This window comes from Aotus nancymaae, unplaced genomic scaffold (genome assembly GCF_030222135.1).
Source record: "Aotus nancymaae isolate 86718 unplaced genomic scaffold, 86718_ANA_hifiasm-v0.15.2.pri h1tg000006l, whole genome shotgun sequence".
Taxonomy (NCBI): Eukaryota; Metazoa; Chordata; class Mammalia; order Primates; family Aotidae; genus Aotus; species Aotus nancymaae.
Window position 1 is genome coordinate 64,483,334 of NW_026988417.1, and position 20,923 is coordinate 64,504,256.

The 20,923-nt window shown below is 38.0% G+C and overlaps 1 protein-coding gene across 2 annotated transcripts in view; it reads left to right on the plus strand.

Moving 5' to 3' along the window:
• Window positions 1-20,923, plus strand: part of SLC4A4 (solute carrier family 4 member 4) — a 495,962-nt gene that overhangs the window by 25,543 nt on the left and 449,496 nt on the right. The window contains exon 2 of one of the 2 annotated variants that reach the window (XM_012464424.2): window positions 654-716. The exons of the other annotated variant lie outside the window; for it this stretch is intronic. Coding sequence (XP_012319847.1) covers window positions 703-716 — 14 coding nt within the window. The 5' untranslated portion in view covers window positions 654-702. The remainder of the gene's footprint in view (window positions 1-653; window positions 717-20,923) is intronic. 2 annotated transcript variants of the gene reach the window in all.

A 20,923-nucleotide genomic window follows, 5' to 3' on the forward strand; every position in this document is an offset into this window, starting at 1 on the left:
CACAGAGTTACTACTCATAGTTACTACTCAGTAACTATGTAACTCATAAGGCAATATGAAGATGATTTTATTAAGGGATGCAAGATAATGTAAACATATAAACAGGAACTGGGACTCTGTTCAGTAAGGATCACTGGACCACAATTTCTATTCTATAACTCATTTTAAGTAGGAGCTTTTCTTATCTTAGAGAATTAAAATTCTATGGTTGATGGATTTCAATAAATTTCTCTTTTTCTATACTTCACCAGGATTCTATTTTTCCTACATTTTCTTATAGAAACTCTTTCACGTTGACAGATATTTTAAAAATGAATATTGATATTTACATATTTCAAACCCTAGTAAGATATTAGTAGATAAATTTATAGAAGCTCATAAGGAGAGATTTGTTGAGACAGTTTCCTGTACATTTTCTAGGAAGAAATATTTGATTTTAAGTATTTTGCTGGTTACTGGGAATTTGCACATCATGTTACATCAGCAATAACAGTGCAAAAACCTAAAAACAGAATGCTGAGAACAGAACCTGAAAGGAGGGCAAAAATAAGAGAGTCTTACATGGGTTTAGGTATCTTGAGGTATCATACTGTCCACTAAGAGTTTTTATATTTTTTAGATACATCAAGTAATTGTTATTTTTCTTTTTACAGATACCCACACTTCTGTTATAACCTCCTCTGGCTATAAACCTGAGCACTGATGCTTGACCTATTGTAAGTAAGAAAGTCATGTATGGACTGGGTATGCGGGCTCATGCCTGTAATGCTAGAACTTTAGGAGGCTGAGGCAGGGTGATCACAAGGTCAAGAGATTGAGACTATCCTGGCCAACATGGTGAAACCCCACCTCTACTAAAAATATAAAAATTAGCTGAGTGTGGTGGTGGGTGCTTGTAGTCTCAGCTACTTGGTAGGCTGAGGCAGGAGAATCGCTTGAACCTGGGAGGCAGAGGTTGCAGTGAGCCAAGATTGTGCCACTGCACTCTAAGCACCTGGGATTATAGGTGCCCACCACCACACCTCGCTACATTTTTGTATTTTTAGTAGAGATGGGATTTCACCATGTTGGCCAGGCTAGTCTCAAACTCCTGATGGCAGGTGATCTGCCTGCCTCGGCTTCTCAAAGTGCTGGGGTTACAGATATGAGCCACTGCACCAGCCTATTTTGACCTCCTTTCTGTCTTTACTTAAAAAATAAAAAGATTTAAATCATAAATGGTAAGGGATAGAAAAACCTTTTTGTTCTGAAAGCGAATATTCTGACCTTGTTCTGAATTGATAAGCTGCCCAAGTTTAGCTTTAAACTCCCAGAGTTCTTGTGATACTGGTGGGTACTCAATAAATCGTTGCTATTGTTGTTGTTGATAATATAGGTGAAAAACGAGTGTGGAGATGCATTTTTCTCCTTTGTGGCTTGATATTAAAATTTTTTTTTTCTCCAAATCATTATAGGGACATACCTATTTGTTGGTCTTACAATGGTGGGTCATTTATGCATCCTATTATAATTTGCTCCAAATACAATAGTTTTTATCTTCAAATAGAAACAAATTGGAGAGAAGTAATGAGACACCATTTGGAATTGTTGGCAACTTTAAATGTTCGAAAAATGAAATCACAAAAGCAGGAGAACAAAAAGCCTCACCCTGGCTGATTAGATGATTTAACCAGCAGTTGGTATTGGCACCAGATCATCAGCCAGACTGTTAAAAAAAAAGTGCTAGGGGCTGGAACTCTGTCCTCTGTGGGGAAAAAAATCTAAATTGTGTCCCTTATTATACCTTTTGGTACACAGATTTCCCTTATGAATTTCTGATTATAAGAAAATATGGGATACAGAATTGTAAGCCAAGAGGGGCACACAGTCATAAAATGTAGTGGCCACCTTCAAGGGAGTTTTATTCTTTGACGTATCAAGTTTTGTGTTATCAGGGTGTCTTGTCCTGCCTGGTTCAAAGCACCCATGGCTCACATACTGATGATCAGAGAGAGAGAGAGATTCCAGGGAAAATGTATTGGAAAAGTACTTGTAAGAGCTTCTGCAGTGGAGTGGCTTGTACAGATCCTTCTCCAAATATGAAGCAGTGTGCGTCTATTTTTGGCATCACATTATAAATAGGGCTCCTGCTTATTGTGACACAGGAAAAATACTTTCAAGGAGATTTACATTCAGCTCTACCGTGTTATAATATTTAAGGCTGCAGTACTTTTATAGATAATGCTAATTTGCTGGTGAGGTTTATTAGCTTTGTCTCAGTTGTTAGTAGATGTAAGGATATGTAGTTAGGGGAAGCTCCAGGATTTTCTCTGACAAATTTCGATGTGTTAACAAGAAATATTAACCACATACAGTATGGTTGATACAGTTCTCTATTCCTTGTTTTGTAAAAAATATACCATTTCACATTTTTGGGAAATTACCAGAAGCTGGATATTTTGTGTTAAAGTATGTGTGCAGTTCACATGAATCCTCATTCTTCCAGGACAAGAACGGTTTCTTTCTTCTCCTGCAGTCTTCAATGAAGCTTCAGAGCCAAGCTCTACATTTTCTAGGGGGAGTCTGTTGATTATTTGTTATACATATGAAAACTGATGGGTGGGGGTGTGTGTGTGTGTGTGTGTGTGTGTGTGTATTTATGAAAACTGATAGGCTAAAAGTTAGGCGTTAATTAATTAGCTGTATTTTTTTAACTTATGGAATTAGACTTCTTTCAAATTGTTGGCAGTAAAACCATATGTGTTAGTTTTAAACACTATACAACAGGAGCATCCTGTTTAATTAACATCATCTTTTCAGAGAACACTATGTTGAAAAAAATTCTAAACTTTTCATGGTAAGCATTTGGGATTTGGAAAACTTGGATCTCTTCCCCTACTTCTGTGTGAAACCGTTCTCTACTACTCTTTGGTGAAATGCAGTAGCCAGAAAACTGTAAGTAAAACCCTATATCCTAGAAAAGATCAATGGGCAGAGCATTTGATCACATAATAGCAGAGATGAATTTCAGGAGGGATGCTACAGGACAGATGGCCCTTCAGGGTCTGCCAAGATGTTCAGAGGCCCCAGGACAGCCAATACAACAAATGGGCTGTGCTCTCCCTGTTACATGGACAGCACTAGGGTGGTGAATTCTGGTTATTTAGCAAAAGAGTTTGCTCCAGGATTACGAAAATGTAGGACTTTCTAATTAGCTGCTTCCCGACAATGGCTGGACTTTGTGATCTTTGCATCTGCTGCCTTTAGCTCATTTGCTCAATTGCTCATTGGCTGTATAGGTTCTGTTTAGATGGTACTTGATTTTTGCTGACTTCCCTCCCTCCCTCCCTCCCTCCCTCCCTCCCTCCCTCCCTCATGTAATTATTAATACTTCTTCAGTGGCTGATAAGGGCTAGGCACTATGTTCACTGAAAAGATTATGCTGATATATAAATTATGCTGGATACATAATAGTGAACAAGAAAGGCATGGCTCCTGCTGTTACAGAGCTTATGGCCTAGTATGGAGACTAAAAATGAAACTAGTTATAATAATGTATGATGAGGGATATAAAAGAGAAATTGCAGAGTTCTGCAGGTGCGCATAGGAGGGGTACCTAAGGTAATCTGAAGGTCAGAGAAAGTCTCTCTGGAAGGGATATGTAGTCTGAGACCCGAAGGATGAGTAGAAGTTTGCTAATAAAGATTCCAGATCGAGAAGACAGCGTGTATGAAGTTGTTAACCTGAGAGAGATTTTTACATATTTGAGCAATTGGAAGGTAAAGTGGAGAGATTGGTAAAATGGAGGGCCTGGAGGATTTCTGTTTCCTTCTCTCCCTTCCTACACTCTAGGATATAGGCAGGCATGAGGAAGGCCGGGAGAGGGTTTTGGTGGGACAGAGGTTTAAATTTTGGCAGGAGGAAGTACTTCCCTGGGAAGAGGGAAGTATGTCTCTGGAAATGCATCACAGGAACAGGGATTGACTGACTCACAAAGGCGAAAAATAAGGTTAGATTAGGGTTAAATTCTCCGCATAGTGTGGCTGGAGAGTAAAGTGAAGAGTAAGCAATTTGGGAATCAATAGAATAGAGTAGTAGCTAGGATAACCCAGATGGTATGTATAGAGAAAGGAGAGAAGACCCAAAACAGAACTTCAAAAAACACTGACATTTAGTTGACAGGCAGAGAAGCACTGCAAAGAAGGACAGTTCAGAAAGAGGGGAAAGCTAGGAAACGGGAATCACAGAAGTGAAAGAGTGTTTTTCAGGACTGGGGCTTGCCTCGGGCACAGAATTTAAAAAGGTGCCAAAAAAACTCAGTAATTGGCATAAATAATATTTTAATGCAATATTTAAAAAAATCAAAGTTAATGCAAAAAATCCATGATGAACAAAACATCACATTTTTAAATAAAAATGGGATCAGAATTACTGAATTTTCTTTTTGCTGCAAGTTCCAATATGGCTGACGGGACACTGTGGAATTTATATTTAGAAGTCTTATTTTTCTAAGTTTGATATTTTATTCATCTAGAAAAAAGGAGCAATGAATAATGTTAAATGTGGCTGAGAAGTCTGTCAGGATAAGAACGGAAATGAGTCCATTGGATTTAGGGACAAGGCATTGTCATTGGATCTTTTGTCTACCTTGTTTTAATAAATGGCAATGGAAATTATCTTACTGTCTTCGCAAACGTAATCATCATCTCCAAAAAAGCTGAGTTCTTTTATGAATTATGACTATAAACTTACATTTTTGTTTAATTTTTTATTGTGACAAAATACATACAGCATAAAATTTACTATCTTAAACTTTTTGTTTGTTTTAGGTTCAGGGGTATGTGCACAGGTTTGTTATACAGGCAAACTCATGTCATGAGCGTTTATTGTACAGATTGTTTCATCATCCAGGTACGAAGCCTAGTACCCAACAGTTATTTTTTGTGCTCCTCTCCCTCCTCTCATCATAAACCCTTAAGTAGGCTCCAGTGTCTGTTGTTTCCCTCTTTGTGTGCATGAGTTCTCATCATTTAGCTCCCACTTATCAGTGAGGACATGTGGTATTTGGTTTTTTGTTCCTGTGTTAGTTTGCTAATGATAATGGCCTCTAGATCCATCCATGTTCCTACAGAAGACATGATCTCATTATTTTCTGTTGCTGCCTAGTATTCCATGGGGTATATATACCACATTTTTTCTATCTGTCACTGATGTGCATTTAGGTTGATTCCATGTCTTTGCTACTATGAATAGTGCTGCAATAAACATTTACATGTGTGTGTCTTTATGGTAGAATGATTTGTATTTCTCTGGTTATATACCCAGTGATGAGATTGCTGGGTTGAATGGTAGTTCTTTTTAGCTTTTTAAGGAATCACCACACTGCTTTCAACAACAGTTGAACTAATTTACACTCCCACTAATGGTGTATAAGTGTTCCCTTTTCTCTGCAACCTCATCAGCATCTGTTATTTTTTGACTTTTTAGTAATAGCCATTCTGACTGGTGTAAGGTGGTATTTCATTGTGGTTTTGATTTGCATTTCTCAAACAATCAGTGACATGGAGCTTTTTTTCACAAGATTGTTAGCTTCTTTTGAAGTCTCTGTTCATGTCCTTTGCCCACTTTTTAATGGGGTTGGTTTTTTTCTTGTAAATTTGTTTGTTGCTTATAGATGCTGGATATTAGACCTTTGTCAGATGCATAGTTTGCAAATATTTTCTCCCATTCTGTAGGTCGTCTTTTTATTCTGTGGATAGTTTATAATTTCTTTGTTGTGCAGAAGCTCTTAAGTTTAATTAGATCCCATTTGTCAAGTTTTGCATCTGTTGCGATTGCTTTTGGCATCTTTGTCATGAAATCTTTGCCTGTTCCTATGTTCAGAAAGGTATTACCTAGGTTGTCTTCCAGGATTTTTACAGTTTTGGTTTTACATTTAAGTTTTTAATTCATCCTTAGTTGATTTTTGTATATGGTGTAAAAAAAGGGTCCGGTTTCTGTCTTCTACATTATGGCTAGCCAGTTATTCCAGCACCATTTATTGAATAGGTAGTCCTTTCCACATTGCTTGCTTTTGTCAGATCTGTTGAAGATCAAATGAATATAGGTGTTTGGTCTTATTTCTGGGCTGTCTATTCTGTTCCATCAGTCTACATGTCTTTTTTTATGTCATTACCATGCTGTTTTGGTTACTGTAGACATGTAGTATAGTTTGAAGTCAGGTTGCACGATACCTCCAGCTTTGTTCTTTTTGCTTAGAATTGCCTTGGCTATTCAGACTCTTTTTTGGTTTCATATGAATTTTAAAATAGTTTTTGCATACAAAGAAGCTGGCATAATAACCAGCCAACAACACAATGACGGAATGAAATCACACATACCAATGCTAACCTTGAATGTAAATGCATTAAATGCCCCACTTAAAAGGTCCATAGTGGCAAGCTAGATAAAAAGCAAGACCCAGTGGTGGGTTTTCTTCAAGAGACCCATTCTACATGTAATGACACCCGTAGGTTCAAAATAAAGGGATGTAAAAAAATCTACCAAGCAAATCGAAATCAGAAAAAAGCAGAAGTTACAATCCTAATTTCAGACAAAACAGACTTTAAACAAAGATCAAAAAAGACAAGAGCATTACATAATGCTAAAGTGTTCAATTCAACAAGAAAATCTTACTATCCTAAACATATATACACCTAACACAGGAACACCCAGATTTATAAAGCAAGTTCTTAGAGACCTACAAAGAGACTTAGACTCTCACACCATAATAGTGGAAGACTTCGACACTCCACTGACAGTATTAGATAGATCATTGAGGCAGAACATTAACAAAAATATTCAGAACCTGAACTCAACATTGGACCAAATGGATCTGATAGATCTCTACAGAACTCTCCACCCCTAAACAACAGAATATATGTTCTTCTCATTGCCACATACTCTAAAATCGAACACATAATTGAACATAAAACAATCCTCAGCAAATGAAAAAGAACCGAAATCACACCAAACACACTTTTGGACCACAGTGAGATAAAAATATAAGTCAAGATCGAAAAAAATGCTCAAAACCATGCAATTACATGAAAATGAAACAACATGCTCCTGAATGACTTTTGGGTAAATAACAAAAATGAGGCAGAAATAAAGACGTTCTTTGAAACTAATGAGAACAAAGATACCAGAATCTCTGGGACACAGCAAAGGCATGTTAAGAGGGAAATTCATAGCAACAAATGTCTGTATCTCAAAGTTAGAAACATCTCAAATTAACAACCTAACATCACAACTGAAAGAATTAGAGAAGCAAGAGCAAACCAACCCTAATGCTAGCAGAAGACAAGAAATCACCCAAATCAGAGCTGAACTGAAGGAAATTGAGACACAAAAAAACCATTCAAAAGATCAATGAATCCACGAGTTGGTTTTGTAAAAAATTAATAAGATTGGTAGGCCGCTAGCTAGACTAATAAAGAAGAAAAGAGAGATGGTCACACAATTAGAAATGACAAAGGGCATGTACCACAGACCCACAGAAATAAAAGTAACCATCAGAAACTACTATAAACACCTCTATGCACACAAACTAGAAAACCTAGAAGAGATGGATACATTTCTGGATACATATATCCTCCCAAGACTGAACCAGGAAGAAACTGATTCCCTGAATAGACTAATAACGAGCTGCAAAATTGAATCAGTAATAAGTAGGCTACCAATCAAAAATAGCCCAGGACCAGATAGAGTCACAGCTGAATTCTACCAGATGTACAAAGAAGAGCAGGATGGACTCCTCCCCAATTCATTCTATGAGGTCAGAATTATCCTGATACCAAAATCTGTCATAGGCACAACAAAAAAATAAAACTTCAGACCAATATCCTTGATGAATATAGATGCAAAATCTTCAGTGAAATACTTGCAAATTGAATTCAGCAGCACATCAAAAAGCTAATCCACCACAATTAAGTAGACTTCATACCCAGGATGCAAGGTTGGTTCACCATACACAAATCAATAAATGTGATTTATTGCATAAACAGAATTAAAGACAAAAAACACATGATTATCTCAATAGATGCAGAAAAGGCTTTCAATAAAATTGAACATTCCTTCATGTTAAAAACTCTCAATAAACTAGGTATTGAAGGAACCTACCTAAAAATAATAAGAGCCATATATGACAAACCCACAGTCAACATCATACTGAATGGGAAAAAGCTGGAAGCATTCCTCTTGAAAACTGGCACAAGACAAGGTTGCCCTTTCTCACCACTTCTATTCAACAAAGTATTGGAAGTTCTGGCCAGAGCAGTCAGACAAGAGAAAGAAAGAAAAGGCATCCAAATAGAAGGAGAGGAAGTCAAACTGTCCCTGTTTGCAGATGGCATGATACTGTATCTAGAAAATCCCACAGTCTTACCCCAAAAACTCCTTCAGCTGATAAACAACTTCAGCAAAGTTTTAGGGTACAAAATCAATTTACGAAAATCACCAGCATTCCTATACTCCAACAGTTAAGCTGAGAGCCAAATGAGGAAGGCAGTCCATTCACAATTGCCACAAAAAGAATAAAATACCTAGGAATACAGCTAACCAGGGAGATGAAAGATTTCTACAATGAGACTTACAAAACACTGCTCAAAGAACTCTGAGAAGACACAAACAAAGGGAAAAACATTCCATGCTCATTAATAGGAAGAATCAATATCATAACAATGGTCATACGACCCAAAGCAATTGATATATTCAATACTATACCTATCAAACTACATTGACATTCAAACAAATGGCATTCTTCACATCTTAATAGTTTTTAACAGTTCAGTTATATTAGTCATGTTCATACTGTTGTGTAATAATTGCTAACATTCATCTCCAGAACTCTTTTCATCTTGCAAAACTGAAACTCTATACTCATGAAATCCTTTGATTTAAAGTCTATTTGTCTGTTATTATTATTGCCACCATGCTTTATTGGTTATTGTTTGCATGGAATATTTTTTTCATCCTTTAACTTTCAATCTGTCAGTGTCTTGGGATCTAAAGTGAGATATGCTATCTATCTTGTAGATAGCATATAGTTAGATCATGTTTTTATTCATTCTGCCAGTCTCTGTCTTTGGATAATTTAATCCATTTATATTTTAAGAAATTACTAATAGGAAGGGACTTATGCCATTTTGCTGTTTGTTTTCTATATGTCTTATAGCTTTCTTGCCCTTCATTTCCTGTATTAATGTATTCTTTTGTGTTTAGTTGATTTGTGTGTATGTGTGTGTGCATGTGTGTGTGCTTGCTGTTGTGGTCTTTTGTTTATTTTGAGATGGAGTCTAGCTCTGTCACCCAGGTTGGAGTGCAGTGGTGCCATCTCGGCTTACTGCAACCGCCACCTCCCAGTTCAAGCGATTCTCCTGCCTCAGTCTCCCAAGTAATTGGGACTACAGGCACACACCACTATGTTCGGCTAATTTTTTTGTATTTTTAGTAGAGATGGGGTTTCACCATTTTGGCCAGGCTGGTCTTGAACTCCTGACCCCAAATGATCTGCCTGACTTGGCCTCTTAAAGTGCTAGGATTACAGGCATGAGCCACTGCACCTGGCTGTTTAGTTGATTTTTGTAGTCAAGCATTTTAATTCCCTTCTTATTTCTTTCTTGCTTTTTTTGTCTGTCTGTCTGTTTGTTTGTTTGTTTCTTTTAACGGAGTCTCACCCTAATGCTCAGGCTGGAGTACAATGGTGTGATCATAGCTCATTGTAGCCTCAAACTCCTGTGCTTAAGCAATCTTCCTGCCTCAGTCTCCTCCGTAGCTAGGTCAATAGGCAAACACCACCATGCCTAATTTTTAATTTTTGTGAAGACAGGGTCTTACTCTGTTGTCCAAGCTCCTTCTCATTTCCTTTTGGGTGCACTATATAGCTATTTTCTTTGTGTTACCATGGGGTTTACATTTAACATCTTGAAGTTATAGCACTCTAATTTGAATTTATATTAACTTCAATAACACCCTAAAACTCCTCCTTTGTAGCTCCATCTCCACTCTTTTTAGTTGATGTCACAAAATTACATCTTTATACAGCGTGTGTCCAAAAACGCAAGCTAATAATTTCTTTTAAAAATGAGTTAATCTCTTAAATTATGTAGAAAACAAAATGTATTGTAACAAAAATTATTGTAGTATTAGCTTTTATAATTTCCCATGTGTTTATTTTTATTACAATATTTATTTGTGCACATGGCTTCAAACTAGTGTCAAATGTTCTTTTGTTTCAATCTATAGGACTCCCTTGAGCATTCTCGCAGGGCAATTCTAGTGGTAACTTCCTTGATTTTTGTTTATCTGAGAATGTCTTAAGTTTCTCCCTCACTTTTGAAAGATAGTTTTGCTGCATATAGGATTCTTGTTGACCATTTGTTTCTTTTAGCACTTGAAATAAAATACATTAGCCCACTGCCTTCTGGCCTCCAAAGTTTCTGATGAGAAATATGCTGATAATCGTATTGAAGATTTCTTCTATGTGATGAGTTGCTGCTCTCTTGTTGCTTTCGAGATTCTCTCTTTGTCTTTTAACTGTTTGATGATAAAGTATCTCAGGATAGGTCTCTGAGTTTAACCTACTTGGAGTTTGTTGAGCTTCTTGGATGTTTACATTCATATATTTCCATCAAATTTGGGGAATTTTTAGCCATCATTTCTTCAACTCTTATTCCTACCCCCTTCTCTTTCTCTCTTCTCATTATGGAATCCTGGAATGTCTGAAAATATTAATTTCAGTTATTTTGCTTTTCAACTTCAGAATTTCCTTTTGGTTTCCTTTCAGGTTTTCTATCTCTTTATTGATATTTCAGTTTGTTCAGATATTGTTTTTTGAATTTCTCCATGTCTTCCTTTAGTTCTTTAAGCATCTTTAAGACACATATTTTAAGACTTTATCTAGTTCATCTGCCCTTAAGTCTTCTTCAGGGACAGTTTCTGTTGGTTTATGTATATATTTTCCTTTGAATGAGCTGTATTTTCCTATTTTTTAACATATCTTGTGATTTTTTGCTGAAATCTGGATATTTGACTCTAATTATGTGATATCTCTGAAAATCAGATTCTCCTCTTCCTCAGGGTTTGCTGTTCTTTGTTCGTTTTTGTTGATTGTTGTAGGCTGTCACTGTGCTGAGAATCTGCTTTAGGTATGAACTTAAGATCTTTTCAGAACCTACATCTTTTCCTGGGCATTCACGGTGATTTTCTAATTTTTCCCATATAAATAGTTACTTTCGAATGTCCTAGTCTTTAAAGTCTGGCTCCCAAAAGAGGAAAAAGAGAAAAATGAAGGGGGAAAAATGCACCAATCTTTTAAATCCCCCAGAAGTCACCTCAGGCAGAGGGAGAGAGGCTTGCAACAATGGAGGGAGGTACAACAATAATGACCACTGCCTCCCTGTTGCATCTCTGTGATCAGAAGTAGCAATCAGTGATTGGAGCACAGATCCCTGATATGTGGAGGATAGGGTCCTTTATTTTTACTTTTATTTTTTCAATCTTTTATTATTATTATTATTATTATTTTGAGATGAGTCTTGCTCTATCACCCAGGCTGGAGTGCAGTGGTGCCATCTTGACTCACTGCAACCTACGCCTCTTGGATTCAAGTGATTGTTATGCCTCAGCCTCCCAAGTAGCTGGGATTACAGGTGTGCCCTGCCACACCTGGCTAATTTTTGTATTTTTGGTATAGACAGGGTTTCACTATGTAGGCCAGGCTGGTCTCGAACCTCTGAATTCAAGTGATCTGTCCTCCTCGGCCTCCCAAAGTGCAGGCATGAGCCACTGCTCCCGACAACTTTTCTACCTTTTTACCAAAGGGAAATAGGGTCCTTTTTAAAATCTACTCTTGCTCCCAAAGCTGTCTGCAAAGTTGCTCCAGGAACACTTGCATGGCTGCCTGCCAGTGGGATGGGGGTGGAAGGAAGATGGGTAGCTATTGCTGAGCTAAGAGCTGAAATTGATGAGAATTAATTGCAACGTACCATCCAAATTTTCCCTTGGAAGTTGCAAATCTTCAATAGACCACAGAGTTCCAAAATCGTTACATCAGGCTTATTGCTGGAGTGTAATTATTGTTTGGGTGGGGAGACAGATTCCTGGTGGTTTCCATTCTATCATCTTCCCAGAATCCTCTGTGGCCTAGTGTACATTTTTATTTTTATTATTTATTTATTTTCTGAGACAGGGTCTCACTCTGTTGCCCATGCTGGAGTGCATGCTGTGATCACAGCTCACTGCAGCCTCGACATCCCAGGCTCAAGAGATCCTCCCACCTTAGCCTCCTGGGTAGTTGGGACTACAGGCACATGTTACCATACCCAGCTAATTTTTGTGTCTTTTGTAGAGATGGGGTTTCACCATGTTGCTCAGGCTGGTCTCGAACTCCTGACCTCAGGTGTTTCATCCACCTTAGCCTCCCAAAGTGCTGGGATTACAGGTATGAGCCATTGTACCTGGCCAAGTGTACATTTGTAATCTCATGGTATCTTTTATGTTAACTTTAAGGTGAAATGAAATAATTCCTTAATTGCATGAATTAATCTTGAGAAGTTCTATGGATGGATCCTTGTTCTTGCCTAAGTTCAGAAATATGAGCTGTGCAGTTTAGGTAATTAGGTATGATTGCTAAGCCCATCTATGCTTACCCTGAGAGAAGCCAACTGGTGTTTTGTTTGTAGGTCATTGTGTAATATCTGTTTGGGAGGCTCTGATTCTCGTTAAATGATTTGCTTCCTAATGGGCTCTTCAGTTTTAAGTACTGTGTATAATTGAGTTCTGCATACAATACAATTCCCAGGCCCCTCTTTAATAAAGATGTTTATCTACATTTCCTTCTCAAGTGTTCTGTTACCCTTAATCAGATCGTACCTGATCTAAAAAAGTCGGATTCTTTTACTCTCAGATGCTGTTTTAACCTCTAATCATGGTTGAGATACTTCAGAGTATTAGAAGTAACTTGTCATGTTCCAGCCACCTGTTCAAAATCTGGGGAACTTCAGCTTCACTTCTCAGTGTGTCAAAAGGTTGATTATATTTACAGGCTAAAAAAACTATTTAATTTCATAAACTCAGTGTTTGGCTTTGTGATAATGAGCCATGCTGGTTTGCCTAGGACTGTCCAGATTTTAGTGCTGAAAATATCCTGTGTCCTGGGGAATCTCTCAGTACTAAATAAACCTAGACAACTGGTCACCCTATTTGGCCTACAAATATTTCCTGCTTTTCTTTTTAAAAGCCACATCATTTTTCCAGATGTAAAGGTAGCAGGTGACTACTAATTTGCATGTTCTTGTTCTTGCTAAATTTCTATTTGTTTATTTATTTATTTTGAGATGGAGTCTTGCTCTTGTCACCCAGGCTGGAATGCAATGGTGCGATCTCGGCTTATTACAACCTCCGTCTCCTGGGTTCAAGTGATTCTCCTGCCTCAGCCTCCTGAGTAGCTGGGACTACAGGTGCCTGCCACCATGCCCAGCTAATTTTTTTCTATTTTTAGTAGAGACGGGGTTTCACCATGTTGGCCAGGCTGGTCTAGAACTTCCGACCTTAGATGATCCGCCTGCTGCAGCCTCCCAAAGTGCTAGCATTACAGGCATGAGCCACTGCGCCTGGTTGCTAAATTTCTTTTTATTTATTTATTTGAGACAAAATCTCACTCTGTTGCCCAGGCTGGAGTGCAGTGGCACTTTTTTGGCTCACGGCAGCCTCTGCCTCCCAGGCTCAAGTGATTCTCCTGCCTCAGCCTCCTGAGTAGCTGGGATCACGGGCATGTGCCACCATGCTCGGCTAATTTTTGTATTTTTAGTAAAGACAGGGTTTCACCATGTTGGCCAGGCTGGTCTTGAACTCCTGCCCTCAAGTGAATCACTCACCTCGGCCTCCCAAAGTGCTGGGATTACAGACGTGAGCTACTGTGCTTGGCCTCAAATTTCTTAATATTCACAGACTGCTGACGGTTTTGAGCAAGTAAGGAGTTGAGAGACATCCTGTGCTACAACCATCTCAGTTTACAGATGAATAAAATTTCAGTTGCATAGGCCAGTTTTGGCCATCTTCTTTCCACTCTGGCTGACATGGTACCAGATTTCTGTAATGTCTTCAAACATCTCCTTTCCACTAATTAAAAACAAACAATTATGTTGGAACATCAACCACAGTAACAGTAAAGAGTAGCATTCAGTTAATTTTAAATTGTCCAATAATCTTTTTCTAATGCCGCTATTTGCGTCATAGTCATTTTAACTTACCTTGTGTCTAAAGTTCAATGTCTCTCATGGATTACTCATATTATCTGAGTGTGAAAGTAAATATAGTCAGGTTAATTAGCATCAATTTTAATAACATCCCAGAGTAATTTTACACAATGCTTCCTGGGAAGAAAGAAATTAAACTTGATAACTGAGATGATGGGATCTAAAATAGAAGCTATGCATAAAAGAAAGAAAATGAACACAGAAAAGGGAGAAAGACATTGTGTACATTATGTGTGATATATAGATAGCGTTTTCTTTTCGGAATCACACAATGGGCCTTTGTTATTTTGCGTACAAAGGAAGTCAGTCTTCGTTCTCAAATAAGCAGACTGACCTTGTGGGCTTGTTAAGAATTCAAACCTGGCTCCAATACTTGGTCATTCTGATTCAGTAGATCTGGAGTGGGACCTGGGAATCTCTATTTTTAACAAACTTTAAAAGTGATTCCAGTGCCACTGGTTAATGGACTAACGTCTGGGAACCACTGAGTTAGGCTATTTGAAGAACCTTTCCTATTTTTCACTTTGGAAAAAAATATTTAGTGGTCATTCCTGAGATTTTGTTGAGATGACAGGTATCATTGTCCTTCCTTCAAAGAAGGGGGAAATTGAAGAAGGGAGAGTCATATTTTAGTGTAAAAGTAGGAGAAAATGAGGATCTTTACCTGCAGTTTAATCTTGAAAAGTTGATTGAGGTCCTGAAGTAAGACCAGCTATAAAGTGTGGGTGAATTCCTCCAGAGGGCATGAGGGACTACTCAAAGCAATGTGTACATTTTATGCTTGACCATAATGAAGAAACCGAGTAGAGGAGGCTCCTGGAGACTGACCAGAGTCCATCATTTTTCAGTTGTATTCTAACTTACACTGTAGAGATTGTCCAACACTAATCAGGTGGAGAAGAGACAGCTAAAGTCTCTCTTGCTCATTATCCATAATGGAAGGTAGTTCTTATTAGGTGTATGTTTATGTGGCCTTGTACACATATCCACATACCCTGAAAAATCCTCTGGGAAACTGACACGAGGCCCCAGGTACTTCATTAGCAGAGTGAATTCCCCAGCCCTGTCACTTAATGGTGTAGCAGAAGATGTGCTTGCCCACTTAATTGGATGAGCTGTAAAACTGGAATCCTGACCACTTGTGGTCATTGAAGATCCCAGGATACTTTCCTTATGGCAGGTAGAGTCCTGGACACATTCCAACTCTAATAATTAAATTACACTCTGCCCAGCTTCTGTCTGTACTTTCAATTGGATTCTGTTCCCTTTCCACCCTCAACTGCGGTGGACATGCACATTAACAGAGAACCACTGGTTTCTAAAGATGCCTACAATATAATAACAATGTCCTGTAACTTATGGAGTCGGATTCACTGGGGTAGTAGTCGAGTGGCACATTTTAAAGTGGCATGTTGTGTACGAAGGGAAAATTACTGCCTTGGTATCCAAAGAGACATGGATCACTCCTGAAAAATTAAGCCTGTTAAACATTTCAGGATATATTAAAAATTCATATTCTATTAACTTTTAGAAGCCATTTTTTTCCTGTCCCTTTATGGGAGATGTCTTTCTATAAACAAAGTAATTAGTAGGTATACCTTGTTAGCAGACTAAATCCAACGTATTTTAGAAAATGCCAAAAATCCCCCACAAAAAAACAAACAAAAACAGCTGATCTAAGTCACTAGAATAAAGGTAGAGGTGAGAAAAGAGGAGACATACTGGGAATCAATTTGATGACTTGAAATTTGTTGACGTAGAATTTGACATAATGTGTGTCTTCATAATAAACCATTAGTCTGGTTTTAATCTTCTACTATGTTTTTGCAAAATGGAGACATTTAGAGGGCAATGTGCTTCCTCTTAACAGTTAAATTTTGTTATTTTTACAAATTGTTTTACTAATATAGACTTTTTTAAACAATTGAGAATTCAGTAAACTTCATATTTACTGAGAATAGAGTACTGTTATATAAGATAAACAAACTTTATTATTCAGCACACTGTTTCTTAGAAATAGAATTCTCTCTAAAATATTTTAAAGATATGAATAAAATATTATTTTCTCATTGTGGATAACTTTCCATTTAAAAAGTATTTAACATACATTCTATTAATAAACCAAACAAGCCCATTATTTGGTATCCTGATTAACTCATATATATTTAGGAAAGCAAAATGTACTTGTTAGCTTATGTGGTTTGTCAACATGTTTGGGAATAAGTCCAGTTGGAGTTTATTTTTGTTTGCATTTATTAGTGAAATTCTGTCTCAAAAAAGAAAAAGAATGCTTGTAAAAATTATTTATCTATTTATTTTTGAGACAGGGACTTGCTCTATTGTTCAGGCTTGAGTACAGACAGTGGCGTGACTGTGGCTCACTAAAGCCTCAACCTCTTTGGCTCAAGCGATCCTCCCACCTCAGATTCCCAAGCAACTGGGACTACAGGTGTGCACCACCACAAGTGGCTAATTTATTTTTTATCTTTAATTTTAGGGACAGCGTTTTGCTGTGTTGCCCAGGCTGGTCTCGAAATCCTGGGCTCAAGGAGTCCTCTGGCCTTGGCCTCCTAAAATGCTGGGAAGACAGGTGTGAGCCACCTCATCTGGCCAAAATGTTTTAAATATAAACATAGTCCTGTAATGAAAAGAGGTGGCAGTTTATCTTAGAAGGTCTCTGAAAACAGGGAAAATTATCAGAAATATAGATGGCTTGTGAATGATTCTGTCCTGTGTTTGAAATAAAATAAATATAGGTAGAGGTTGTTTGTTTTAATGGTAAATTTTTAAATTCCTAAAGAAAAAAAAGAAGCAATGCATCAGATTGTGCTATTTTTTATAGAAGTTTAAAATGATTTAGTGATAATGGCTACATGTGGCTGATTGAAATGTGTTCATCTCCCTTTCCTCTAGAGACTTCTCTAAAATGAAAGTAGAGAATAAAAACTCGTTATAGTCACAATGTCAAAGAGAAGGAAATAAAAGCCATTATCTTTTGGGAGAATTTCCATATTATCAATCTGGCATGACGATTTATCCTTTTAAGGGTGAACCGCTGACCCTTCCAACATGGAACATATTCTCTCTCTATATATATGTATATATGTATTATATATATTCATTCTCTGTCTATATATATAGCCAATTATATTATAGTTCAAAATATTTTATAATTTCCATTCTGAATTCTTCTTTATCCTATGCAAAATTCCGAAGTTTATTTCTTAGTTTTTAAATACATTTTCTAGTTATCTTTTTGTTATTGCTTTTAACCTTAACTGCATTTGGATATCATATGCTCTACTTCTATTCCTTTAGTGGTTTCCCTGGAAATTCCAGCATAAATATTCAGTTTATCAAAGTCTAAAATGAATCAATACCTTTACCCTTTTCTTAGATAATACAAGGTCCTGGGGCTACCTTAACCTCATATACCTCAGTTTCCTCTTACATGCTATTGTTGGCATGAATTGATTAACCACAGGGCATTACTATTGTTACAGATAATGTTTATTTAGATTTATGTACTTATCACTTTATTTTGCTCTTTGTTTTTTCTGTCTTCTTTAGCGTTCTATCTGGGAGTACTTTCCTTTTGCCTAAAATCTACGCTTTAGAATTTCTTTTACTTGAAGGTCTACTTGTAGTAAAAGGCTCCTAGTTTTGCTTATTTGGAAATATATTTATTTGCCTTTATCTTTGAAAGATTACTTGATGTAGAATTCTAGTTGTTAAATATTTTCTTTTAGCATATTAAGGATATTATTTAATAAATTCTGATTTCTTCTTCATTTAAAGAAGTCCTTGGGCCGGGTGCAGTGGCTCATGCCTGTAATCCCAGCACTTTGGGAGGCTGATGCAGGCAGATCACAAGGTCAGGTGTGAGAGACCAGCCTGGTTAACATGGTGAAACCTTGTCTCTACTTAAAATACAAAAATTATCTGGGCGTGGTGGCAGGCATCTATAGTCCTAGCTACTCAGGAGACTGAGGCAGGAGAATTGTTTGAACCCAGGAGGCGGAGGTTGCAGTGAGCTGAGATTGCGCCACTGCACTCTAGCCTGGGCAACAAAGCAAGACTCCATCTCAAAAATAAATAAATAAATAAGAAGTTCTTGGTCACTTTATGTTTAGACTCTGTAACTGCACAGGACTTCAGATGAGGGAGATACAGGAAAGCTTTATAGTGTAATTGAGATTTTATCCACTACAGGGAAGTAGACCAGATATGATTGGGAGAGCAGACAGTGACTTTCAGGGAAGTGGAATGATTTGTACAAAATGAGAGTGGGGCACAGAGGACTTTTAGGACTGTGAAACCATTCTGTCCGCCACTCTCATAGTGGATACGTGTCGTTAAGCATTTGTCTAAACCCATAGAAAGTACAACACCGAATGTGAACTCTAATGTAAACTCTGGACTCTGGGTGATGATGATGTGTCAATGTAGGATCACCAAGTGTAAAAAATGTACCACTCTGGTATGGGTTGCTGGTAGTGGAGAGGCTGCTATCACGTGTTGGGGGCACGAGGCATATGGGAGCCCCCTGTACTTTCAACTTTGCTGTGAAAATAAAGTTGCCCTAAAACATTGTTTAAAAATATATCCCACTATTTCCTGGCTTCCAGTTGCTGTTGAGAAGTTAACTGTCAGCCTATTACTCATTTGTAGTTAATCTCATGAGTACACTTAGCCATTTTTTGTTGTTGTAGTTGGGGGCTTTACAGTTTCTTTTTCCTTTTTTCAGAGTTGGAGTCTTTCTCTATTGTTCAGGCTAGAGTGCAGTGTGGCTTGAATCTGGCTTGAAATCCTTCATTAGTACTGGGAAGCTGTTACTTGGATATTGCTTCTACATCTTTCTCTTTTTTCTTCTCATAAAACGTCAATTGAATCAATAAAGTGAGACAAGCTCACTTGATTCTCCATGTCTCTCAAAAGCTGTAGTATATTTCATCTGTCTTTATATTGTTCATTTCTTGATAACTACTTCTGATGGATTCTCTCTTCAGTCATTTCTAATCTGCTAGTAAACTGGTTTGTTGAGTTTTCCATTTTGTTTTATTTATTTTTAGAGATTGTTTCTTTCAAATTTTTGTTATGTCACTTTTTGTGTTTTCATCTCTCCTGAAGATATTTGCAAGCTTGTCTTTTATGTTTTTAAACGTAGTCAATTTTTTTTAAATCTCTGTGTCTGATAATATTGGAAGGTTTTGAACTTAGTTCTTATGCTTGTGGTTTTTACTGTTTCCCTCTCATGCAGCATTTTTTTTTCTTGTGTCCTTTTATTGTGGATTGTTTATATTAAAAGTTTATTTGTAGGAATATAAGTTGAGGTGTAAGATTAAGGTGCCACCTCAAGAGTAAGTTTTGCATGGCTTCTGTTAGGCAGCAGCAATTACCAGTCTGGGATCACCTTAACCATGTTCATGGCTCCAGGTTTCTTGTTCCACCCGGGTGATAATGCTTCACTGTTTTCTGAAGCATTATCAGAAATGCTTCAGAAAGCATTCTCAGTAAGCAAAGGAGCTCCAGCTTACTGAGGCGAGCTTTTCCTATTAGAATCTCCACAGTGTGTGGGCCTCGGGCTTTGATTTTATTCTCCTGGGCTGCCAAATGCCATCAGGAAAATTCTGTGCTGGCTTTTCCCTCCAGTCTCTACTTTTCCTTCAGTTTTGGCCTGGTAATTGCTTCATATCTGATGATCTTTTTGATGCTTTAAAAAATATTGAAAAAAGCATGGTGGCTCATACCTGTAATCCCAGCACTTTGGGAGCTTAGGTGGGCGGATCATTTGAGTCCAGGGATTTGAGACCAGCCTGGGCAACATGGTGAACCCCAGTGGTGCAGGACTTGGGAGGCTGATGTGGGAAGATCGCTTGAGCCTGGGAGGCAGAGGTTGCAGTAAGCTGTGATCGCGTCACTGCAGTCCAGCCTGGGTGACAGAGCAAGACTGTATTAGTCTGTTTTCATGTCACTGGATAAAGACATACCTGAGACGGGGCAATTTACAAAAGAAAGAGATTTGATCCACTTACAGTTCCACCTGGCTGGGGAGGCCTTACAATCATGGCAGATGGCAAGGAGCAGCAAGTCACATCTTATGTGGATGGCAGCAGGCAAAGAGAGAGCTTGTACAGAGAAACTCTCACTTTTAAAACCATCGGATCTCGTGAGATCCATTCACTATCACGAGAACAGCACAGGAAAGACCCACCCCCATGATTCAGTCATCTCCCACTGGTCCCTCAAACAACATGTGGAAATTATGGGAGCTACAATATGAAATTTGTGTGGGGACAAAGGAGCAAATTATGTCAAAGACCCTGTCTCAAAAAAAAAAAAAAAAAAAAATTGAGGTATCAAAGACAGTCTTTTTTTTTTTTTTTTTGAAACGGAATCTTGCTCTGTTGCCAGGCTGGAGTGTAGTGGCGCAATCTCGGCTCACTGCAACCTCCACCTTCTGGGTTCAAGTGATTCTTCCGCCTCAGCCTCCCTAGTAGCTGGGACCACAGCCTCGTGCCACCACGCCTGGCTAATTTTTGAATTTTCAGTAGAGATGGGGTTTCACCATGTTGGCCAGGATGGTCTGGATCTCTTGACCTTGTGATCTGCCTGCCTCAGCCTCCCAAAGTGCTGGGATTACGGGC